Here is a 19,102-nt window from a genome sequence, read left to right on the forward strand (position 1 = left end):
GTTTTGTTTTTTGTGAGGAGCCATTCTGCGTGGGTACCCCCCATCGCATTTCCCAAGGTGACCCTTTCCTTCAGGACGGATCAGTGAGCGTTTTATGAGGACGCAATGCCACAACCGCAAAAAGCATGTCCTGTTTTCCGCAGCTGAAGATGTCCCCTTTTCCTCCTAGCTCTGTACCGCCGGTCCCTTTCCTGGCTTTCAGCCCTGCAGTTGCTCTTTGTGGGACAGGCTGCTCTGCTGGGCAGCTGTCAAAATCCCCCTTCCTTCCTGGTGCTGGAGGTGTCCCAGCGGTGAAGGGCCCAGCAACCCCTCGCAGCAGCTTTGCACGACATGCTTCTTCCCCTCTGCTCTTTATGAGTAAGCAAACACAGCCAGGAATCGGAGTCTGCTGGGGAGGGGGGCATACATCTGTGTGTTCATCTCTGCAGTGTAAACATGAGATGTTTGATCTTCTGGCTAGCCGGCGAGAGACAAGGCCTGTCAAGAGAAAGGCCAGTTCCTTCCATTCCAAGAAAAGACAGCCATCCCGTGCCTTTCCTCAAGTTTTCCTGGAGCAGATTGTCTGTCCCTTGAGGTTTTTTGAGTTGGTGCTTCTCCCACGTTTCACCTGTCTAAGCCTGTGGGCATCAAGGGGCTGAATGCTGTCTTTTCCGTTGCACACTTCAGGTGCCACGAAACTCCCATTCGTTTGCAGTGAGGACTGAGCCCCCCCCCCCATCTTTTCCTGTGCTTCCAGATTATCCAGAATTCTTAACCATTACAACCTTTCAAAGACTTTTCTTCTCGGCCAGACACAATAACTCACCGCTCAACGAATTATTTGGCAGATTCTTAAATACCCCAATCGAACAGAGAGTCCGCCTGTGTGGAAAGGGCAAAGGCAGAAACACCCATTTTTTTATTCAGTTGTGAATTATATTCTTCTATAAGATCTTATCCTATAGCCCGGCTTGCCAGTAATGAGGGCGGGCTATAAATGTGAAGAAATAAATATCTTATTAAATTGTGGAACTCCCTGCCCCAGGATGCGGGGATGGCTGCCAACCTGGAAGGCTTGAAGAGAGGAGTGGACATGTTCATGGAGGAGAGGGCTATCCATGGCTACCAGTAAAAATGGATAATAGTCATGATGCATCCCTATTCTCTCCAGTACCGGAGGAGCATGCCTAATATATTAGGTGCTGTGGAACACAGGCAGGATAATGCTGCTGCTGCAGCCGTCTTGCTTGTGGGCTTCCTAGAGACACCTGGTTGGCCACTGTGTGAACAGGCTGCTGGACTTGATGGGCCTTGGTCTAATCCAGCAGGGCTTTTCTTATGCTCTTATTACTATGTTGATTTCACCTTTGGCTAGTCACAGCTCTCTCAGAGCTCCCTCAGCCCCACCTGCCTCACAGGGTGTCTGTTGTGGGGAGGGGAAGGGAAGGCAGTTGTAAGCCGGTTTGATTCTCCCTTAAGTGGTAGAGAAAGTCGGCATGTAAAAACCTACTCTTCTTCTTCTATAGGGTTGGGTGAAGAAATGGGACTTTAGAAAGCAAGCAAGGGGAGCTCTAGGCAGGGTGGGGTGTGAAAAAGAACCAAAGACCCCCTGAACGCTCCTCCTTAGTCTCCTCTCTCCTGAAATGTTCCATTGCCTAAGGGCCAAGTCCTTGCAGGGGGGTGGGGAGAGCAACCCGTTATGTATCCTAGCCTTGGCCTTTCCCGTCCCTTCTGGGAATTCACAATGACAGTGCTAATATTCAGACTCAAACACCTAAAACCAGAGGGTTGTTTTTTTCCTGAGTGCAGAGGTCTGAGCTCTTTAGCCCAATGGGAGAGGGGTGTTTGTACGTCAAAAAGGGAAATTTTGCTTCAGCAGCATTTTGTTTGTAAGCAGGGCCAGGGACACGGGACATTTGCAAAACATATGGCCTGTGCTGCCCTCGGATCTGTAAAGTGGCTTGTAAAAGCCATCCAGGAACACTTCTGCAAACATGACTAAGGCGGCCACGTAATCATTGAAACGGTTCCATTCCGTTGATCTTTTTTTTCCTTTTTCCTGAGAGTCTTATGTTAGCGGTTACACAAGAGAGTATTGGGCCTTAACATGGTTCTTTCCATCATTTGGACTTGTTTCTTAGCCTCCAGGGACTCCTCGGTGGCAGCACCAGGCCCAGCTACACCCCAGTCATGACAGCCATGCAAAGATAAAATGACAGCTCATGTTTAGAGCACACCCCACCCCAGGCTTGTCTCTTGGGGGAGTTCATAGAATCATAGAGTTGGAAGGGACCACCAGGGTCATCTAGTCCAGGAAATTCATAACAACCTCCCCCCCCACACACACACACCCAGTGACCCATGCTCTATGCCCAGAAGATGGCCAAGATGCCCTCCCTCTCACGATCTGCCTAAGGTCATAGAATCAGCATTGCTGACAGATGGCCATCTAGCCTCTGCTTCAAAACCTCCAGGGAAGGAGAGCTTCACCACCTCCCGAGGAAGCCTGTTTCTCTGAGGAACCGCTCTAACTGTTATAAAGTTCTTCCTAATGTCTAGGCGGAAACTCTTTTGATTTAATTTCAACCCGTTGGTTCTGGTCCGACCTTCTGGGGCAATAGAAAACCACTCGGCACCCTCCTCTATAGGACAGCCCTTCAAGTCCTCCTCTGTATGACAGCCCTTCAGGTTCGTTGCAGCACTGGCTGCTCCTGGGAAACAACATTGTGCTGGGTCAGAAAGGCCGTGTGCAATTTGGCACTTAAAAAGGCCGTGTGTGATTTGGCACTTAGATCACAGGCAGGGTTTCCACACGCCGGCCTCTGACATTCCCTTCACAGATGCCCGATGCCCTCTTTCAAGTTTCCTTTCCTTAAGCTCCCCTCTCAGGCCGGGGAGGGCAGGATAGAAATGTAATAAAATAATTTTCTTAAAAATAGATAGAATACGGCATTAAGCCAAAGAACCAAAATGACAAAGAACCTGCCTGAAGAACCGATTGATTGATTTTGCTCATTTTTCACCCGAGAGGCTAGCTATTGCTGTGGAAAGGAGCATAGATCTTGCAGTACTAAAGCACAGCCCTCGGTTTCCCGCTTGGTTGGGGAACCCGTCTTCCTTGCCCTACCCGGTGGGCGGGGCAGCAAAACACCAAGGCAGCAAGATGTTCTGGGTGTGGCTAGGCACAGCGGGTGGGGCAGGCAGTAAACCTGGCCTCGCCAGGGCCTCTGTTGACGTAGCATCTGTGGCGGAAGCATATGAAATGCTTCTTGGCCCCTGCCATGTGGGCAGCCTCTGCTCAGCAGATCGGAAAGCCGATGGGTGTCTCTTTAATTTAAGCCACCACTTTAATTTAAGACGTATAGGTCTCCGGTTAATACTTGATAAAGCTTGATAAAATAGTGGGACTCCCTGCCCCAGGACGTGGTGATGGCTGCCATCTTGGAAGGCATTAAGAGGGGAGTGGGCATGTCCATGGAGGAGAGGGCTATCCATGGCTACTAGCCAAAATGGATAGTAGTCATGATGCACACCTATCCTCTCCAGGATCAGAGGAGCAGGCCTATTATATCAAGTGCTGTGGAACACAGGCAGGACAATGCTGCTGCAGTCGTCTTGCTTGTAGGCTTTATGGACCTTGGTCTGATCCAGCAGGGCTTTTCTTATGTTCTTAAGGCTTTAAGAGGGGAGTGGACATGTTCATGGAGGAGCGGGCTAACCATGGCTACTAGTCCAAATGGATACTAGTCATGATGCACACGTCTTCTCTCCAGTATCAGAGGAGCATGCCTATTATATGAGGTGCTGTAGAACACAGGCAGGATAATGCTGCTGCAGTCGTCTTGTTTGTGGGCTTCCTAGAGGCACCTGGTTGGCCACTGTGTGAACAGACTGCTGGGCTTGATGGGCCTTGGTCTGATCCAGCATGGCCTTTCTTATGTTCTTATGGAGGAGAGGGGTATTCATGGCTACTAGTCAAAATTGATGCTACTCATGATGCATACCTATTCTCTCCAGGATCAGAGGAGCATGCCCATTATGTTAGGTGCTGTGGAACACAGGCAGGATAATGCTGCTTCAGTCGTCTTGTTCGGGGGCTTCCTGGAGGCACCTGGTTGGCCACTGTGTGGACAGACTGCTGTACTCAATGGGCCTGGGTCTGATCCAGGAGGGCTTTTCTCATGTTCTTATGTTCTCATGAGCCGATCCACAGCGGCCTGTTGTTCCTGACGAGCGCCCTGGTCTTCTCCTTCCTTGTCCGCAGATCAGCATCTTCATGACGCACCTGTCCAACTACGGGAACGACCGCCTGGGGCTCTACACCTTCGAGAGCCTGGTGAAGTTTGTGCAGTGCTGGACCAACCTCCGCCTTCAGACGCTGCCCCCCATCCAGCTGGCCAGAAAGTATTTTGAGATATTTTCCCAGGAGAAGAACCCCCTGTGGCAGGTGAGAGGGCAAGACAGGGCGAAGGGCTGCCTCCCCTTCCCTATCCTCTGGCTGGAGGCCTCTCGAAGCTTAGCGAAAGGGCGTGGTAGACGCTGGAGGAGCACCCTCACCTTGCCCAAAATGCAACTAAAAAAACACAGCACGTGGCCTTCCAGGACATGGTTGGTCAATGGTTGGCAGGGCAGCCAAGGAGTCCTGGACAGGCTCTGAAGGGACAGGGGAGCATGTCATGAAGCTTGGTGGGGGGGCCTCAACATGGACCACAATGGAAATGCCAGCTTCGTTATGCTTTTTTGTAGGGGGGGCAGTGTATTTCTGTGCATTCTGTAGACCAGATTGTTTGGGAGGGCATTCAGATGAACACATGAAGCTGCCTTCTACTGAATCAGACCCTTGCTCCATCAAAATCAGTATTGTCTACTCAGACCGGCAGCAGCTCTCCAGGGTCTCAGGCAGAAAGGTCTTTCACATCACCTGCTTGCCTAGTTCCTTTAGCTGGGGATGCCGGGGATTGAACCAGGGACCTTCTGCATGCCAAACAGAGGCTCTGAGCCACGGTACCTCCCCATGAAGCTACCTTCTACTGAATCAGGCCCTGGGCCCATCCAAGTCAGTATTGTCTACTCAGACCGGCAGCGGCTCTCCAGGATCTCAGGCAGGGGTCTTTCACATCACCTACTTGCCTGGTCCCTTTAACTGAAGATGCCGGGGATTGATCCTGGGACTTTCTGCATGCCAAGCAGAGGCTCTGCAACTGAGCCACAGGTGATTTTTGGTGCCCCCCCTCCCGCTATCACAGACTGTGCCCACGGTCTCATTCTCGCTTTCTCCCTCGCTGCAGAACCCCTGCGATGACAAGCGGCACAAAGACATCTGGTCCAAGGAGAAGACGTGTGACCGGCTCCCCAAGTTCCTCATCGTTGGACCTCAGAAAACCGGTGACGTTCTATGATCTGTTGACCCTCAAAGAGATGGCACCCTGACTCGTACTCTCTACCTGTATCACGGACTTCTTTCCATTCAGCCGGGGCTTTTCTTCCTGGGCCATTTAATAGCACCTTTATTAGCACATATGATCTGGACCTTGCAGAGCAGAGTCAGTCCTCCTGGGAAGGAGCAGGTGGAAGGGGAGGAGGAGGAGGACACTACAAGTTCTTAGCGGCAGAAAATACCAGCGTGGTGTAGTGGTTAAGAGTGGTGGTTTGGAGCGGTGGACTCTGATCTAAAGAACCGGGTTTGTTTCCCCACTCCTACACATGATCCCTGCTGGGTAACCTGGGGGTAGTCATGCTCTCTCAGCCCCACCTACCTCCCAGAGAGTCTGTTGTGGGAAGGGGAAGGGAGGGTGATTGTAAGCCAGTTTGATTCTCCCTTAAGTGGTGGAAAACGTCGGCATATAAAAACCAACTCTTCTTCTTCTCTTGGATTTCATCTTGCTATCTGTTGCACAACTCCAGACCTGCCAGGCGGGGAGTTGGGGGGCCCACAGGCCGAGCTGGTGAACCTGAGAACGAAAAGAAACGAACAGAGAGGGTTGCTGGTGCCCCCTAGTGGCTTGGATCAGCCAGTGTTCACCATCCGTTCCTATGGGCCTGTGTTGCCAGGCTTCAGAGTGGATTCCAAATATTTCCACCCTCATCATTTGAGTACTACCTTGCGGGAAACCCCATGTCCTGTCTGCCTCAGAAAGAATATGATATGATAACCATCTTCAAGGGCTTGAAGGGCTGTCATAGAGAGGAGGGTGCCGAGTTGTTTTCTGTTGCCCCGGAAGGTCGGACCAGAACCAGCGGGTTGAAATTAAATCAAGAGTTTCCGTCTAGACATTAGGCAGAATTTTCTAACAGAGCGGTTCCACCTTGGAATAGGCTTCCTCGGGAGGTGGTGGGCTCTCCTTCCCTGGAGGTTTTGAAGCAGAGGCTAGATGGCCATCTGTTAGCAGTGCTGATTCTATGACCTTAGGCAGATGATGAGAGGGAGGGCACCTTGGCCATCTTCTGGGCATGGAGTAGGGTTCACTGGGGTTGTGGTGGGGGGAGGCTGTTGTGAATTTCCTGCATTGTGCAGGAGGGTTGGACTAGATGACCCTGGTGGACCCTTCCAGCTCTATGATTCTAATAGCTGCTGTAGTTTCCTTCAGGCCAAGTATCCCTGCCTACACTGAGCATAGAGAGGCAGCTTTGAGAAACATTGCTGATGCATTTCACAGCTGTCTGCAACCCCAGTGGGTGATAAGCCTTTCTTTCCACATTGTTTTGCAGGCACAACGGCTGTGCATTTCTTCCTTTCCATGCACCCAGCCGTTACCAGTAACTTCCCCAGCCCGTCCACCTATGAAGAGATCCAGTTCTTTAACGGGCCCAATTACCACAAAGGGATTGACTGGTAAGCACAAGGGGACCCTCAGTGCCCTGACGGAGACCCTACTCTGGTCTGTCCTACGTGGAAGACAGAGCAGGGCTTCTGGTTCTTTTTTGCAGACAGCTAGATTAAAGGACAGTAGCACAAAGGTTGTGCTCTAAGACAGGGGTGTCGAACTCTTTTGTTACGAGGGCCGGATAAGAGCTCTCAGTGGGCCAGATCTGGCCCGTGGGCCATATTTTTGACACCCCTGCTCTAAGATTTTGGGGGTCTAAGCTTTCGAGAGTCAGAACTGCCTTTGTCAGAGACACCGAAAATCTTTTTGGTACCATAAGGTGTTGCTTGGACTTGAATCGACTTGTTCTTCCCTAAGTGGTAGAGAAAGTCGGCATATAAAAACCAACTCTTCTTCTTCTTCTTCTTGACAGGTACATGGAATTCTTCCCCATCCCCTCCAACGCCAGCACCGACTTCATGTTCGAGAAGAGCGCCAATTACTTTGACGCTGAGGCGGTCCCCAAGCGCAGCGCCGCCCTGCTCCCGCGGGCCAAGATCATCACCATCCTGATCAACCCATCAGACCGAGCCTACTCCTGGTATCAGGTTAGCCTGGGGCGTGGCCGACGTCAAGGCGAGGGGGGGGAGTGCTGGACTGAGCAGAGGGCTTTTTTTGGGGGGGTGTAGTGCTCAGGAGGAAGGAATCCTAATTCTCAGCTCTCTCTCTCCCTACCCTCCATGGATGTTCACAGCACCAGCGTGCCCACAGTGACCCCGTGGCACTCAACTACACCTTCTACCAGGTGATCTCTGCGGGGTCCCAAGCCCCTCCAGAGCTGCACAACCTGCGGAGTCGCTGCCTGAGCCCCGGACTGTACGCCGCTCACCTGGAGCGATGGCTGGCCTATTATCCCTCGGGGCAGGTACGGCAGCCCTCGGGACCTGGGACCCTGAGCATTATCGTCTGGTCCTGGGCGGTTCCCCCCCTCCCCGAGAACCCGTGGCAACTGGTTCACCCTCCCCTCACTGTCCCCTGCGGCTGGGTGGTGTGTGGAGCAGGTGCCTCAAAACCGAGGGCAGGTGGGAATGGAAGCACACGGCCAAGAGGCCGTTCGTTTCAGCGCAGCTCGTGCAGGGCGTACGTTGCATAAATAATGCAGTTTTGTTACCTGGTTCACTGCCCCCTGCTGAGCAAGTGACCCTGGAGGGATGCTGAGGCCATCTTGGCCCCGTAGAAAGAAACTGCAGGACGGGGAAGGTTTGGGCAGGCAGGCGGCAGTCTGACAGCTGCCGGCTTCCCAGCCTGGAATGGTTCACCAAGCAGGAGAATTCAGAGCAGAAGGGAACGCAGTTGAGTTCTCCAGTGGGTGGGCTTCGTACGCCAGTCAGCTTGGTGGAGGGAAAACTCTGTCCTGATAGCTGTGGTCTCAGTGAATCATCTGTAGGGGAGCCATGTGCACTCCCACACCACTGCTCGCAAGAAGAGAAAATGAGCTCACAGCCCCGTAGAAAACAATCCTCTGCCTGGTCAAAGCAACCCGCTCTGCAATCCACAAAGCATTTGGTTCTGCTTGGAGGGTGAGACATTCAAAACAGACAAAAGCAAGCATTTTTTCAGGCAACGCATAGTTAAATTGTGGAACTCCCTGCCTCAGGATGTGGATGGCTGCCAACTTGGAGGACTTTAAGAGGGGAGTGGACATGTTCATGGAGGAGAGGGGTGCCCATGGCTACTAGTCAAAATGGATACAAGTCATGATGCACACCTCTTCTCTCCAGGATCAGAGGAGCACAGCTGTTATATGAGGTTCTCTGGAACACAGGCAGGATAATGCTGCTGCATTCATCTTGTTTGTGGGCTTCCTGGAGGCACCTGGTTGGCCACTGTGTGAACAGACTGCTGGACTTGATGGGCCTTGGTCTGATCCAGCTATGGCTATTGTTATGTTCTTATATACATGTTGGGTGTATATACGTTTTACCCACTAAATGAGAGGGCTCAGAGCAACGCACAGGATATAAAAACCAGAGCGGGAGCTCTCGTCTTTAACCTTGGGTCACTGCTTCCTGTGTTCAGAAGAGCTCCCCCACCACCCTTCTGGGGAGATGTGTGCTGAAACCTTTTCTACTCTGCCTTCCCTTCAGATTCTGATTGTGGATGGGCAGGAGCTCCGACACAGCCCCGCCTCCGTCATGGAGAACATTCAAAGGTTTCTGGGGATCACACCACTCTTCAACTACACCCAAGCACTCAAGTAAGGATCCTGCTTATGGATGCATAGACTGGGCCGGGGGGAGTGTTGCTTCTGGGGGGCCAGTTTTTAAAAGGTCTTCTGAGTTGCACGTATCGAACCAAGTAGCAAAACCCTACGAAGAAGAGTTGGTTTTTATATGTCGACTTTCTGTACCACTTAAGGAAGAATCAAACCGGCTTACAATTGCCTTCCCTGCAGAATGTTTATACAAACTCTCATTTGCAGTTCTGAACCAAAAGGAAATGGGGGATGTAAATGTTTTAATAAATAAAAATTTAAAAAAATTCTGGTAAGCTGTGCAATTGTACTGCAGTAATGAAATAAATGTTGGTTTCAGGCCTATGTGTGCAAATGTGCAAACGTCATAAATATATGACGTTGAGGGGGGTCATGATTTTAGAGGAGGGCAGGGAACTGTTCCTGTTGGCAGCAGAGGATAGGACTTGGAATAATGGGTTTAAATTAGGGGTGAAAGGTACTGGCTGGATATTAGGAACATATTTTTTACAGTAAGAGTTGTTCGACAGTAGAATCGGCTACCTAGGTTGGTGGTGAGCTCCCCCGCACTGGCAGTCTTTAAGCAGAGGCTGGACAAGCACTTGTCAGGGGTGCTCTAGGCCGATCCTGTATGGCCCCTTCCAACTCTTCTATGAAAAGGACAGGGATTTTTCTCTTGAAGTATCTGAAGGGCTGTCACTTAGAGAAGGGCAGGGAGCTGTTCCTGTTGGCAGCAGAGGACAGGATTCACAATAATGGGTTTAAATTGCGGGCAGAAATGTACCGGCTGGATATTAGGTTGTTGTTTTTTTTACAGTAAGAGTTGTTCGGCAGTGGAATCAACTCCCTAGGGAGGTGGTGAGCTCCCCCCCTCACTGGTAGTCTTCAAGCAGAGGCTGGACAAGCACTTGTCAGGGTTGCTCTAGGCTGATCCTGCATTGAGCAGGGGGTTGGACTAGATGGCCTCTATGGCCCCCTTCCAACTCTGTGATTCTACAAGTAACCCAATCTCTGCTTTGCAGGTTCGATGAGGCCAAGGGGTTTTGGTGCCAGGTGCTGGACAGCGGGAAGACAAAGTGCCTGGGGAAAAGCAAAGGGAGGAAATATCCGGAGATGGATTCCTCGGTGAGTAGCTAGCGGGGGCTTCTCCTCTCACCGTGCATCTTAGTGCGGTGCTTGGAAAAGAGTGGGGCAGCGCTCCATCTCTAAAGGTGTCCTTCCCTCCCGGCCTGGCTGCAGTCCCGCATGTTCCTGGCGGACTTCTATCGCGAGCACAACATCGAACTCTCCAAGCTGCTGAACAAGCTGGGGCAGCCCCTGCCCCCCTGGCTGCGGGAGGAGCTGCAGAACTCGAGCTGGAGCTGAAGGGGGGGAGGGCTCCGACACCCCGGAGCCATCGGACGCGAGGACGGGAAAGCCGCTCGGAAACAACCACCCCAGCCGCCTTCTCTTCTCGATCAGAAGTCATCTGAGGAAGGAACGAGGAGAGTGCGGACCATGCACCTTTAAGTATTAATGGTTTGGGTTTTTTTGAGACCCCCCCACACCCGGGGGGGGGAACAAAACTGCACAATGTGTTGTGCTGTTGTCTTCCCGGCCCGCCGTTCCAGGCTGCTCGCCATAGGAATGCACGCGGGCTACGATCCTCGATGCAGGGAAGCCGAGGGCAGGCGCCACAGAGGAGCAAAAGCATGCCAATGTGTAGGTGAATGAGACGTGCCCTGTTAGCGACCAGGTGCTCAGGATGCCCGCAAGTGGAAGTCTGACTCTTGCGAATGCCCCCTTGTGTTTGTGCAGTTGGGGAGGGGGGTGAGACGGTGAGGATCACTTCACGGTTGTCCCAGCAGCCGTATCCGAGAGGGAAGGGAGGGCAGAATCGCCGAGAGCGAGACACTAGGAATCTTTGGAAGGCTCTCCCGGTAGAGGCTAAAGTTCCCCCCACCACCACCACCACTACCAGCTACAGATGCAAGAGGTTGCCACGGGCTCACTCGCAGCTTGCCACAGCCATCTCGTCTGGACAGCCGCGTGTCCTTGCGCCGCGGGGTCCCTGCCGTTTTCCCACTTCTTGGCACTACGGCATGGAGAGGAGGCCGGGTGAGTGGGCGCACGGAGCAGCCTCCGTCCAGTCACGTGGCCCGTCCTTGCATCTGGGTCTCCAGCCGGCTCCTGTTCCCGAATCCCGTCATCCCCTCTCCGCAACCACTACCCTCGTTGTGTAGCAACCAGCCAAACACCTGCCTTTTCCTTTCCAAACACGCCTTACGTTGTGCAGCCTCAAGGGGTGTGTGAAGCAGCCGGCTTTGGTGTGTGGGGGAATTCCTTGGCGGGGGGGCCGACTCGGGCAACTCCGCTGTGTCTCCATCTTCATAGGGAGAGAACCGGTTTCCGCCAAGCTTATTACACTGAGCCTTAGTCCTTGTGTATTATTTTTTTTAATGGTGACTTTTACCATCGTCTGTAAATAGATAGTACGGACTATATACTACTTCATTCAATGTGTCCCCGAGCAGGGTAACCATATCGTGCGACCAAAAGGTGGAACCAACGAAACTGGGGGAAATGAAAAACCTATGGCCGAAGGGAAGAGCGCTTACCCTGCTTCCAGCACTGGATTCATGTATAGTGTCATTCACATTGAATGATGATGATAATGATCAAGCATAAATTCTTGGCTCTTGCAGCTGAGCACACTGTCTAAATAAAGGTTAGACGTAGCATTTGGAGTCAAGCGAGGTGTGGCTGTATGTCTTTTTGCTCTTGGGGGGGGGGGGGTCTGCATCCTGGCCAGCAGCAGCCTGCTGGGGGGAGTGGGTATAACTAAAATAGCCATAGTACGCTCAAGAAGGCGCGTAATAGAAGAAGAGTTGGTTATTATATGTCGACTTTCTCTACCACTTAAGGGAGACTCAAACCGGCTTCCAATCATTCCCCACATCAGACACCCTGTGTGGTAGGTGGGTCTGTGACTAGCCCAAGGTCACCCAGCTGGCTTCGTATGAAGGAGTGGGAAAACAAATCTGGTTCACCAGATTAGCCTCCACTGCTCACGTGAAGGACTGGGGAATTGAACCCGGTTCGCCAGATCAGAGTCCACCCCTCCAAACCACTACACCATGCTGGTGTAGAAACAGCCCTCTGTATCTGGGGGTGGGCCTGGTTCTGTCCCATCAGAGCTCTCTATGTTCTTTAAGAGGGATGGGGAACACACCTAGATCAAGGAGTGGCAGACCCAACCCCTCCCCATTCTTCACCATCAAACCAGTTTCAAGTGAGCCCCCCCCCCCCGCCTGGGAGGTGGCAAAGCCCGGATTTGGACAGAGGGGGGGGTCCTTGGCCCGAAAAGTATGGCGGAGCCAGCCCTAAGGCAGCACCTCGGCACAGGCAAAGGAAGTAACGGAGAAAAGAGTCTGTCTAAGAAAATGGATGTTTTTAATCAGGAAACTAAGACGAAGAATAAGAAATCGATTACAGGAGAGCTAATAATCCCAACCGAGGGACGGTGACTGTACACAACTCAGGACCACCCTGGGCAGAACATCCGAGGAAGCCGTGGGGTTGGGGGGGGGGGTGCGTATCCAAGCAGCCACGGAGCTACGGGGCCCTGGGGGAGCCCCCACACACTGGGGCTTTAGCCCATCCAAACATGAAGGCAGTGCTGGCTGGGGGGTGGGGGCTCCCAGCTTCAGCCTGGTGGGTAGGTTGGGGGGCTGCGGGAAAGAGTGGTCAGGGAGCAGCCCCTCGGCTGCCCAGAACGCAAGCCCCGCCTCTCCTGGTCCGTGATAGGTGAATCTTTTTAGAATCTTATAGAAAGTAGTATACATATTTATAAATGCCAAAATAAATATTTTTAAGACAAGCTCCGCCCTATCCTCCAAACGGGTGTCCCATGCGGGCGCACAGAGCGGATCCGTTTGGAAAGCCGCCTCCGTACAGGAAAGGGGGCTTTTATCAGCACTGACAAAATATCAGCCTGTTCGTCCCATTCGCCCACACTCACTCACACGAACACGCTCTCTTGACAAACACACTTCCTCGTACTCACGAAACAGCTTGTCAAGTTCCACCTGCGGGGGAAGGGGGGGCACGAGAACACAGACGCGGCGGCGCTGGGCCCCGGCCGCACGGAAGAGGAATGTCATGGCATTAAATACATCAAAACTCAGTGGTTTCCCAACAGCTAAAATAAAACCGAGCCCGGTGAAGGGAGGAGGCCGGGAAGAGGGTGCTAGCGAGGGGGAGGCCGGAGGCGGGGGACCACCCCCCCGGGCCGTCAGGGCGAGAAGGTGGTCATCTCCAGGGAGACCCTCTGCCACAAGTCCTTGGTCTGCTTGCTGCGCTTCAGATTTTGCAGGATGTCGTTGAACTGCATCATGCCCATGGGGGTCAGGCAGAAGGCACTGCGGGCGCTGCGGATGGCGTTCACGAAGTCGTCGTAGTCCGCCGGGGTCAGGTGGATCAGCCGGTGGTGGATGTACTAAAGGGAAGAAGAAGAAGAGTTGGTTTTTATGTGCCGCCTTTCTCTACCACTTAAGAGACTCAAACAGGCTTGCAATCACCTTCCCTTCCCCTCCCCACAACAGACACCCGGTGAGGGAGGTGGGGCGGAGAGAGTGTGACTAGCCCAAGGTCACCCAGCTGGCTTCGTGTGTAGGGTGAGGAATCAAATCTGGTTCTCCAGATCAAACTCCACCTCTCCAAACCACCGCTTTTAACCACTACACCACACTGGGAAACGGAGGACTGAACGGAAGGTGCCTTTCCCCAGACTCAAGAACATATGTCCAACATCAGAAACCCCAAAATTCAGAAACCAGTGGAAGAACATTTTGACCTTCCAGGACATTCGGTTGCTGCTTTAAGAGCAGCAGTTCTCTTACAAAGGGATTTCAAAGGGAGATTAGAAAGAGAGACTGCTGAATTACAACTAATAATGGAGCTCAAGACTATACATTATCCTGGACTGAATAGAGATCTGGGATTCCTGTCTCATTTACCAATGCTGATTTATCCACGCCTACTACCCCTCTACCTAATCCGATCACACCTGCTAATGTCATTTACTTGCTTGTGACATTTACATTGCCATTCTGTGTCTAAGTCCTCTCTACTTAAGGATAGATGGAATCACATTCTAGCTGTATCTGAAGTGAGCTGTGGCTCACGAAAAAGCCCCATACCCTGCCAGAAATGTTGTTAGTCTTTAAGGTGCTACTGGACTCTTGCTCTTTTCTACTGCTAGTGACAGAGTAACACAGCTACCCATCGTGATCTTTCCCCAGACAGGTTCAGAGGGTAGCTGGTCTGGTTTGCAGTAGGACAGCCAGGTTCGAGTCAGGTGGCACCTTAGGGACCGACGAGATTTTAAGCTTCCGAGAGTCAAAGCGCTCTTTGTCGGATAACGAAGGGAGCTTTGACTCTTAAAACCTTAAATTCTTGTTGGTCCCGAAGTTGCTGCTGGGCTCAAATCCAGCTGTTTCCACAGACAGACCCTGCGGTTTGCATCGTTCCCTTTGGTTGGCTTTGTGGAGACATTCGGGACCCCCACCCCACATCACGTGGCAATAAACCCCACAACAAGGCAGCCAAATGTCACAGCTCACTTTCCACTGCAGAAGCACAAGAGATAGCCAAAACCATGAGGGAAGAAAGCCCTAGAACAGGGGTGTTGAACCAACTGTTAGGAGGGCCAGATATGACATAAATGTCACTTGGTCGGGCCGGGCCAATGCCTCGCCAGCCCAGATTGGCACTGCAGGGGGTGGCTGGCTCATGGGCTGGTTAAGAGGTCTCAATGGATCTTGCCCACAGGCTGTAAGTCTGACACCCCTGCCTTAGAGGGAGAGAAGAAGAGTTGGTTTTTATATGTTGTCTTCCTCTACCACTTAAGGGAGACTCAAACCGGCTTGCAATCACCTTCCCTTCCCCTCCCCACAACAGACACCCTGTGAGGTAGGTAGGGCTGAGAGAGCCGGGACTAGCCCAAGATCACCCAGCTGGCTTCGTGTGCAGGAGCGGGGAAACAAATCCAGTTCACCAGATTAGCATCCACTGCTCATATGGAGGAGGGGGAATCAAGCCCGGTTCTCCGGATCAGAGTCCACCGCTCTTAACCACTACACCACGCTGGCTCTCCTTGTGCAAACAATGCTATAAAGAAAGGACGTCCCCCTGCCAACCCTCACGAAAGTGGGGAGGAAGCGTGAAGGAGGTCATGGGTACGCTGTGGGTGCTGCTAGACCGCACTGACGGTCACCCGAGATCCAGTTCGGTTTATCTTGGCTTCTCCTTAGGCAGGTAGGCTCTGCTATCCTGGCTCCGCTTTCAGGAAGAGTTCCTCCAGGAAGAGCCACAGTTCGCAGAAGGGGACAGCTGGCGAAGCATCCGGCCTATCCAACCGGCAAGGAAGGAGGGGGCACTTGTACCTGGATGTACGCCTGCTGGCACCTCTGTACCAGCTGGTGGAAGGCGGGCGTCCGCAGGTGGTTGTGGACGTGGGCGGGGTTCAGCCTCTGCAGGGCTTCCATGATAATCTCCTGCAACACGAAAGGGCTCAGGACCCCCTTGGCTGCGCCGACGCAGAACTGGTGGACGTAGTTCACGCCTGCAGGAAAGGAAAAGGGTTTGAGGAAGCCAAGGAGGAAGAGGCGAATTGGGAAGAACGGAGGGCTCAGCAAGAGCCGAAAACCCAAGTCCAATCCTCCTCCCCTCCCCCCGTTCTGACTGGGCAAGGGGCACAAAACTGGCACTGCAACCACATGCCAGCTGCCAGGTGGCACCCAAGGCACAGCTTCCCGGCTTCCCCAACCAGGTGTGGGAGGGTGCAACCAACCCATATTCAGTTCTCTGCTTCCAGTGCCGCTAGCTTGCTTCCAGCTCACGCTAACCTAAAGCTCTTCTGTGCAAAAACTAAAATAAAAAAAACCCTCTTAAAGAAGAAGTTGGTTTTTATATGCCAACTTTCTCTACCTTTTAAGGAGAATCAAATCAGCTTATAATCGCCTTCCCCTCCTCTCCCCACAACAGACACTTTGTGAAGTAGGTGGGGCTGAGAGAGTTTGGAGAGAACTGTGACTAGCCCAAGGTCACCCAAGCAGGCATCATGTAAAGGAGTGGGGAATCGAACCCGGTTCTCCAGATTAGAGTCCACCGCTCCTAACCATGCTTAAAAAGGTAAAGGTAGTCAGTCCCGTTCAAGCACCAGGTCTTTCCTGACCCATGGGGTGACGTCACATCCCGATGTTTACTAGGCAGACTTTGTTTTATGGGGTGGCTTGCCAGTGCCTTCCCCAGTCGTCTCCCCTTTACCCCCAGCAAGCTGGGTCCTCATTTTACTGACCTCGGAAGGATGGAAGGCTGAGTCAGCCCTGAGCCGGCTACCTGAAACCGACTTCCGTCGGGATCAAACTCCGATCATGAGCAGAGCTTGGACTGCAGTACTGCAGCTTTACCACTCTGTGCTACGGGGCTCTTAACCATGCTTAGCTGCTCACATTTTGTTCCTTCTAGTCTGACTGTAGCTGTACTCATCTGAAAAATGTTTTCAGGTCTGCTTTCCTGCCATGCGTTCAGTCTGCAGTTGGCACCAAAAGCTCTATGAAACAACCGTTTTGCACTGGATCCTTGCTACTCATGGAGAGGATGATGGTTATACGCCATGGAAAAAACACAGGGGAGAACAAAGCACATGGGATCACAGCGGGCTTCAGCTCCCCCGCAGGAGTTTGCGCGGACATGTACAAACACAGACGAACGTGCGCACAGACGCATGCATACACATAGTTCTGTGCTCTTGAGCCTTACCTAGCTTGGCAGCTAACCCTAGGAGCCATTTCACGTCTTCCGTGTATGGCGGGCTGCGCGAGAAGTTGTTGGGGTGATCGTTGTGAGCCCGACGGCCAAGCATCTCCAGGGCCAGCATCCCTGCCGAGACAGAACGCAGAAGGACTGCAGGCAGCACAGGTGAATGCCTCCTCCCACCCCCGGAGACTCGAGGGCCTGCCCCGGTCTCACCTCGCCTGCGCTGCAGACACCTGCCCCAGAGGGGGCAGAGTCTGGCTGCCTGTGACAGGCGCGGCTTTATCCGCAGACGCCTCCGGGCCTGATGAGAACCCACTGCCCGTAAAGGCGTCTAAAGAAAACTCACTTGGGAAGGCTGGCCACAAAAATACAACAACCAAAAACAGACAGCCCTTGATTTCCAGCACCGGTTCCAGCTTGAATCACACTTTCTGCCAACAGCACAAGTCATCACATGAACACACGAAGCTGCCTTCTGCTGAATCAGGCCCTTGGTCCATTGAAGTCAGTGTTGTCTAATCGGACTGGAAGCGGCTCTCTATAGTCTTTCCCATCACCTACCTGCCTGGTCCCTTTAACTGGAGATGCCAGGGATTGAACCTGGGACCTTCTGCATGCCAAGTAGCTCCGCCACTGAGCTACGGCCCCTGCCTGTGTGTGTGTTACCCCATCCAGGAGTAACGCACATAAAAAATTTGCTGGCACAGCCCAGCTTTACATACTCGACACCTAAGCCTCAGGACTTTTTCCAGCATTCAGCCTGCAAGGATCAGGAAGCTACGCAGGTCAGCTAGGAGGAGTTTCTGGACGAGAGATTTTGTGGTGCCCAGATTGGGAGGATAAGGAAAGGCTGAAGGAGCTGGGTATTTTTAGCCTGGAGAGGAGAAGACTGAGAGGGAATATGAGAACCATCTTCAAGTCCTTGAAGGGCTGTCGTATAGAGAAGGGTGCCGAGTTATTTTCTGTTGCTCCGGAAGGTCGGACCAGAACCAACGGGTTGAAATTAAATCAAAAGAGTTTCCGTCTAGACATTAGGAAGAACTTTCTAACAGTCAGAGCGGTTCCTCAGTGGAACAGGCTTCCTCGGGAGGTGGTGGGCTCTCCTTCCCTGGAGGTTTTGAAGCAGAGGCTAGATGGCCATCTGTCAGCAATGCTGGTTCTATGACCTTGGGCAGTTCATGAGAGGGAGGGGGGCACCTTGGCCATCTTCTGGGCATGGAGTAGGGGTCACAGGGAGGGTGGGGGGATAGGTAGTTGTGAATTTCGTGCATTGTGCCGGGGGTTGGACTAGATGACCCGGGTGGTCTCTTCCAACTCTATGATTCTATGATGCCCTATCTGTCGGGCGTCCGGCCTTTTCACCAGCTGTTTACCCTCTGCACACAAACATTCAGGTCCCCTTGCTTTAGAGCAGAGGGAGGGGCCGTGGCTCAGTGGCAGAGCCTCTACTTGGCATGGAGAAGGTCCCAGGTTCAAACCCCGGTGTCTCCAGTTAAAGGGACCAGGCAAGTAGGTGATGGGAAAGACCTCTTTCTGCCTGAGACCCTGGAGAGCTGCTGCCAGTCAGAGTAGACAATACTGACTTTGATGGACCAAGGGTCTGATTCGGTAGAAGGCAGCTTCATGTTTTTGGGGAATGGCCGTGGCTCAGTGGAAGAGCATCTGCTTGGCATGCAGAAGGTCCCAGGTTCAATCCCCGGCATCTCCAGTTAAAGGGACTAGGCAGGTAGTTGATGGGAAAGACCTCCACCTGAGACCCTGGAGAGCTGCTGCTGGTCTCAGTAGACAATACTGACTTTGATGGACGAAGGGTCTGATTCAGTGTAAAGCAGCTTCATGTGTCCATGTGCTCAGATAGCCCCCCAAACCACTCCCCTGCCCCATCGCTTGTCAGGATTCTAGCGCCTTCTTCCCAGGGCCGCCCCCCACAGCGGGGAGTTCGCGTACAGAGCACCCACACGGATTCCCTGGGGAGAGCAGCACCGATCGTCCCTTACCGACTCGGTAGGCAGAGTGGAGGTAGTGCAGCCCCTGAGGGCTCACGGGCTGGCTGTGCTGCTCCTCCTCCGAGGGGAAGCCCCCCGCGACGAGGGGGGTGGGCGGAGCAGACAGGCTCGTCAGAGAAGTCCCTTGGATGGCCGGGAACGTTGACCCCGCGTGGACACTCCCTACTGGGGGGGAAAGAACAAAGGGCGCCATCAAAAGTCAGCATCACACAGGCCCACGATGGAGATCACATCCACTTGGTGGAAAGTCAAAAATGATC

At 52.9% G+C, this 19,102-nt stretch overlaps 2 protein-coding genes across 3 annotated transcripts in view; one reads left to right on the forward strand and one right to left on the reverse strand.

Annotated features, from left to right (window-relative positions):
* NDST2 (N-deacetylase and N-sulfotransferase 2) overlaps window positions 1-10,402 on the forward strand; it is a 29,640-nt gene extending 19,238 nt beyond the window's left edge. Inside the window, exons 6-13 of one of the 2 annotated variants that reach the window (XM_056848547.1) lie at window positions 4,244-4,426; window positions 5,268-5,364; window positions 6,688-6,811; window positions 7,216-7,390; window positions 7,537-7,707; window positions 8,930-9,039; window positions 10,059-10,161; window positions 10,276-10,402. In XM_056848547.1, coding sequence (XP_056704525.1) covers window positions 4,244-4,426; window positions 5,268-5,364; window positions 6,688-6,811; window positions 7,216-7,390; window positions 7,537-7,707; window positions 8,930-9,039; window positions 10,059-10,161; window positions 10,276-10,401 — 1,089 coding nt within the window. In that variant the 3' untranslated portion in view covers window position 10,402. The remainder of the gene's footprint in view (window positions 1-4,243; window positions 4,427-5,267; window positions 5,365-6,687; window positions 6,812-7,215; window positions 7,391-7,536; window positions 7,708-8,929; window positions 9,040-10,058; window positions 10,162-10,275) is intronic. The other variant, XM_056848548.1, reaches the window with a different exon arrangement.
* Window positions 10,403-13,302: 2,900 nt separating this feature from the next.
* The window catches only part of ZSWIM8 (zinc finger SWIM-type containing 8), a 55,180-nt gene continuing 49,380 nt past the window's right edge, over window positions 13,303-19,102 (reverse strand). Inside the window, exons 23-26 of the mRNA XM_056848273.1 lie at window positions 18,834-19,007; window positions 16,840-16,959; window positions 15,462-15,640; window positions 13,303-13,513 (exon numbers count right to left, since the gene is read on the reverse strand). Of these exons, the coding sequence (XP_056704251.1) occupies window positions 13,310-13,513; window positions 15,462-15,640; window positions 16,840-16,959; window positions 18,834-19,007 (677 nt within the window). The 3' untranslated portion in view covers window positions 13,303-13,309. The remainder of the gene's footprint in view (window positions 13,514-15,461; window positions 15,641-16,839; window positions 16,960-18,833; window positions 19,008-19,102) is intronic.

The sequence above is a fragment of the Euleptes europaea genome, chromosome 4, assembly GCF_029931775.1.
Source record: "Euleptes europaea isolate rEulEur1 chromosome 4, rEulEur1.hap1, whole genome shotgun sequence".
NCBI classification, from domain to species: Eukaryota; Metazoa; Chordata; class Lepidosauria; order Squamata; family Sphaerodactylidae; genus Euleptes; species Euleptes europaea.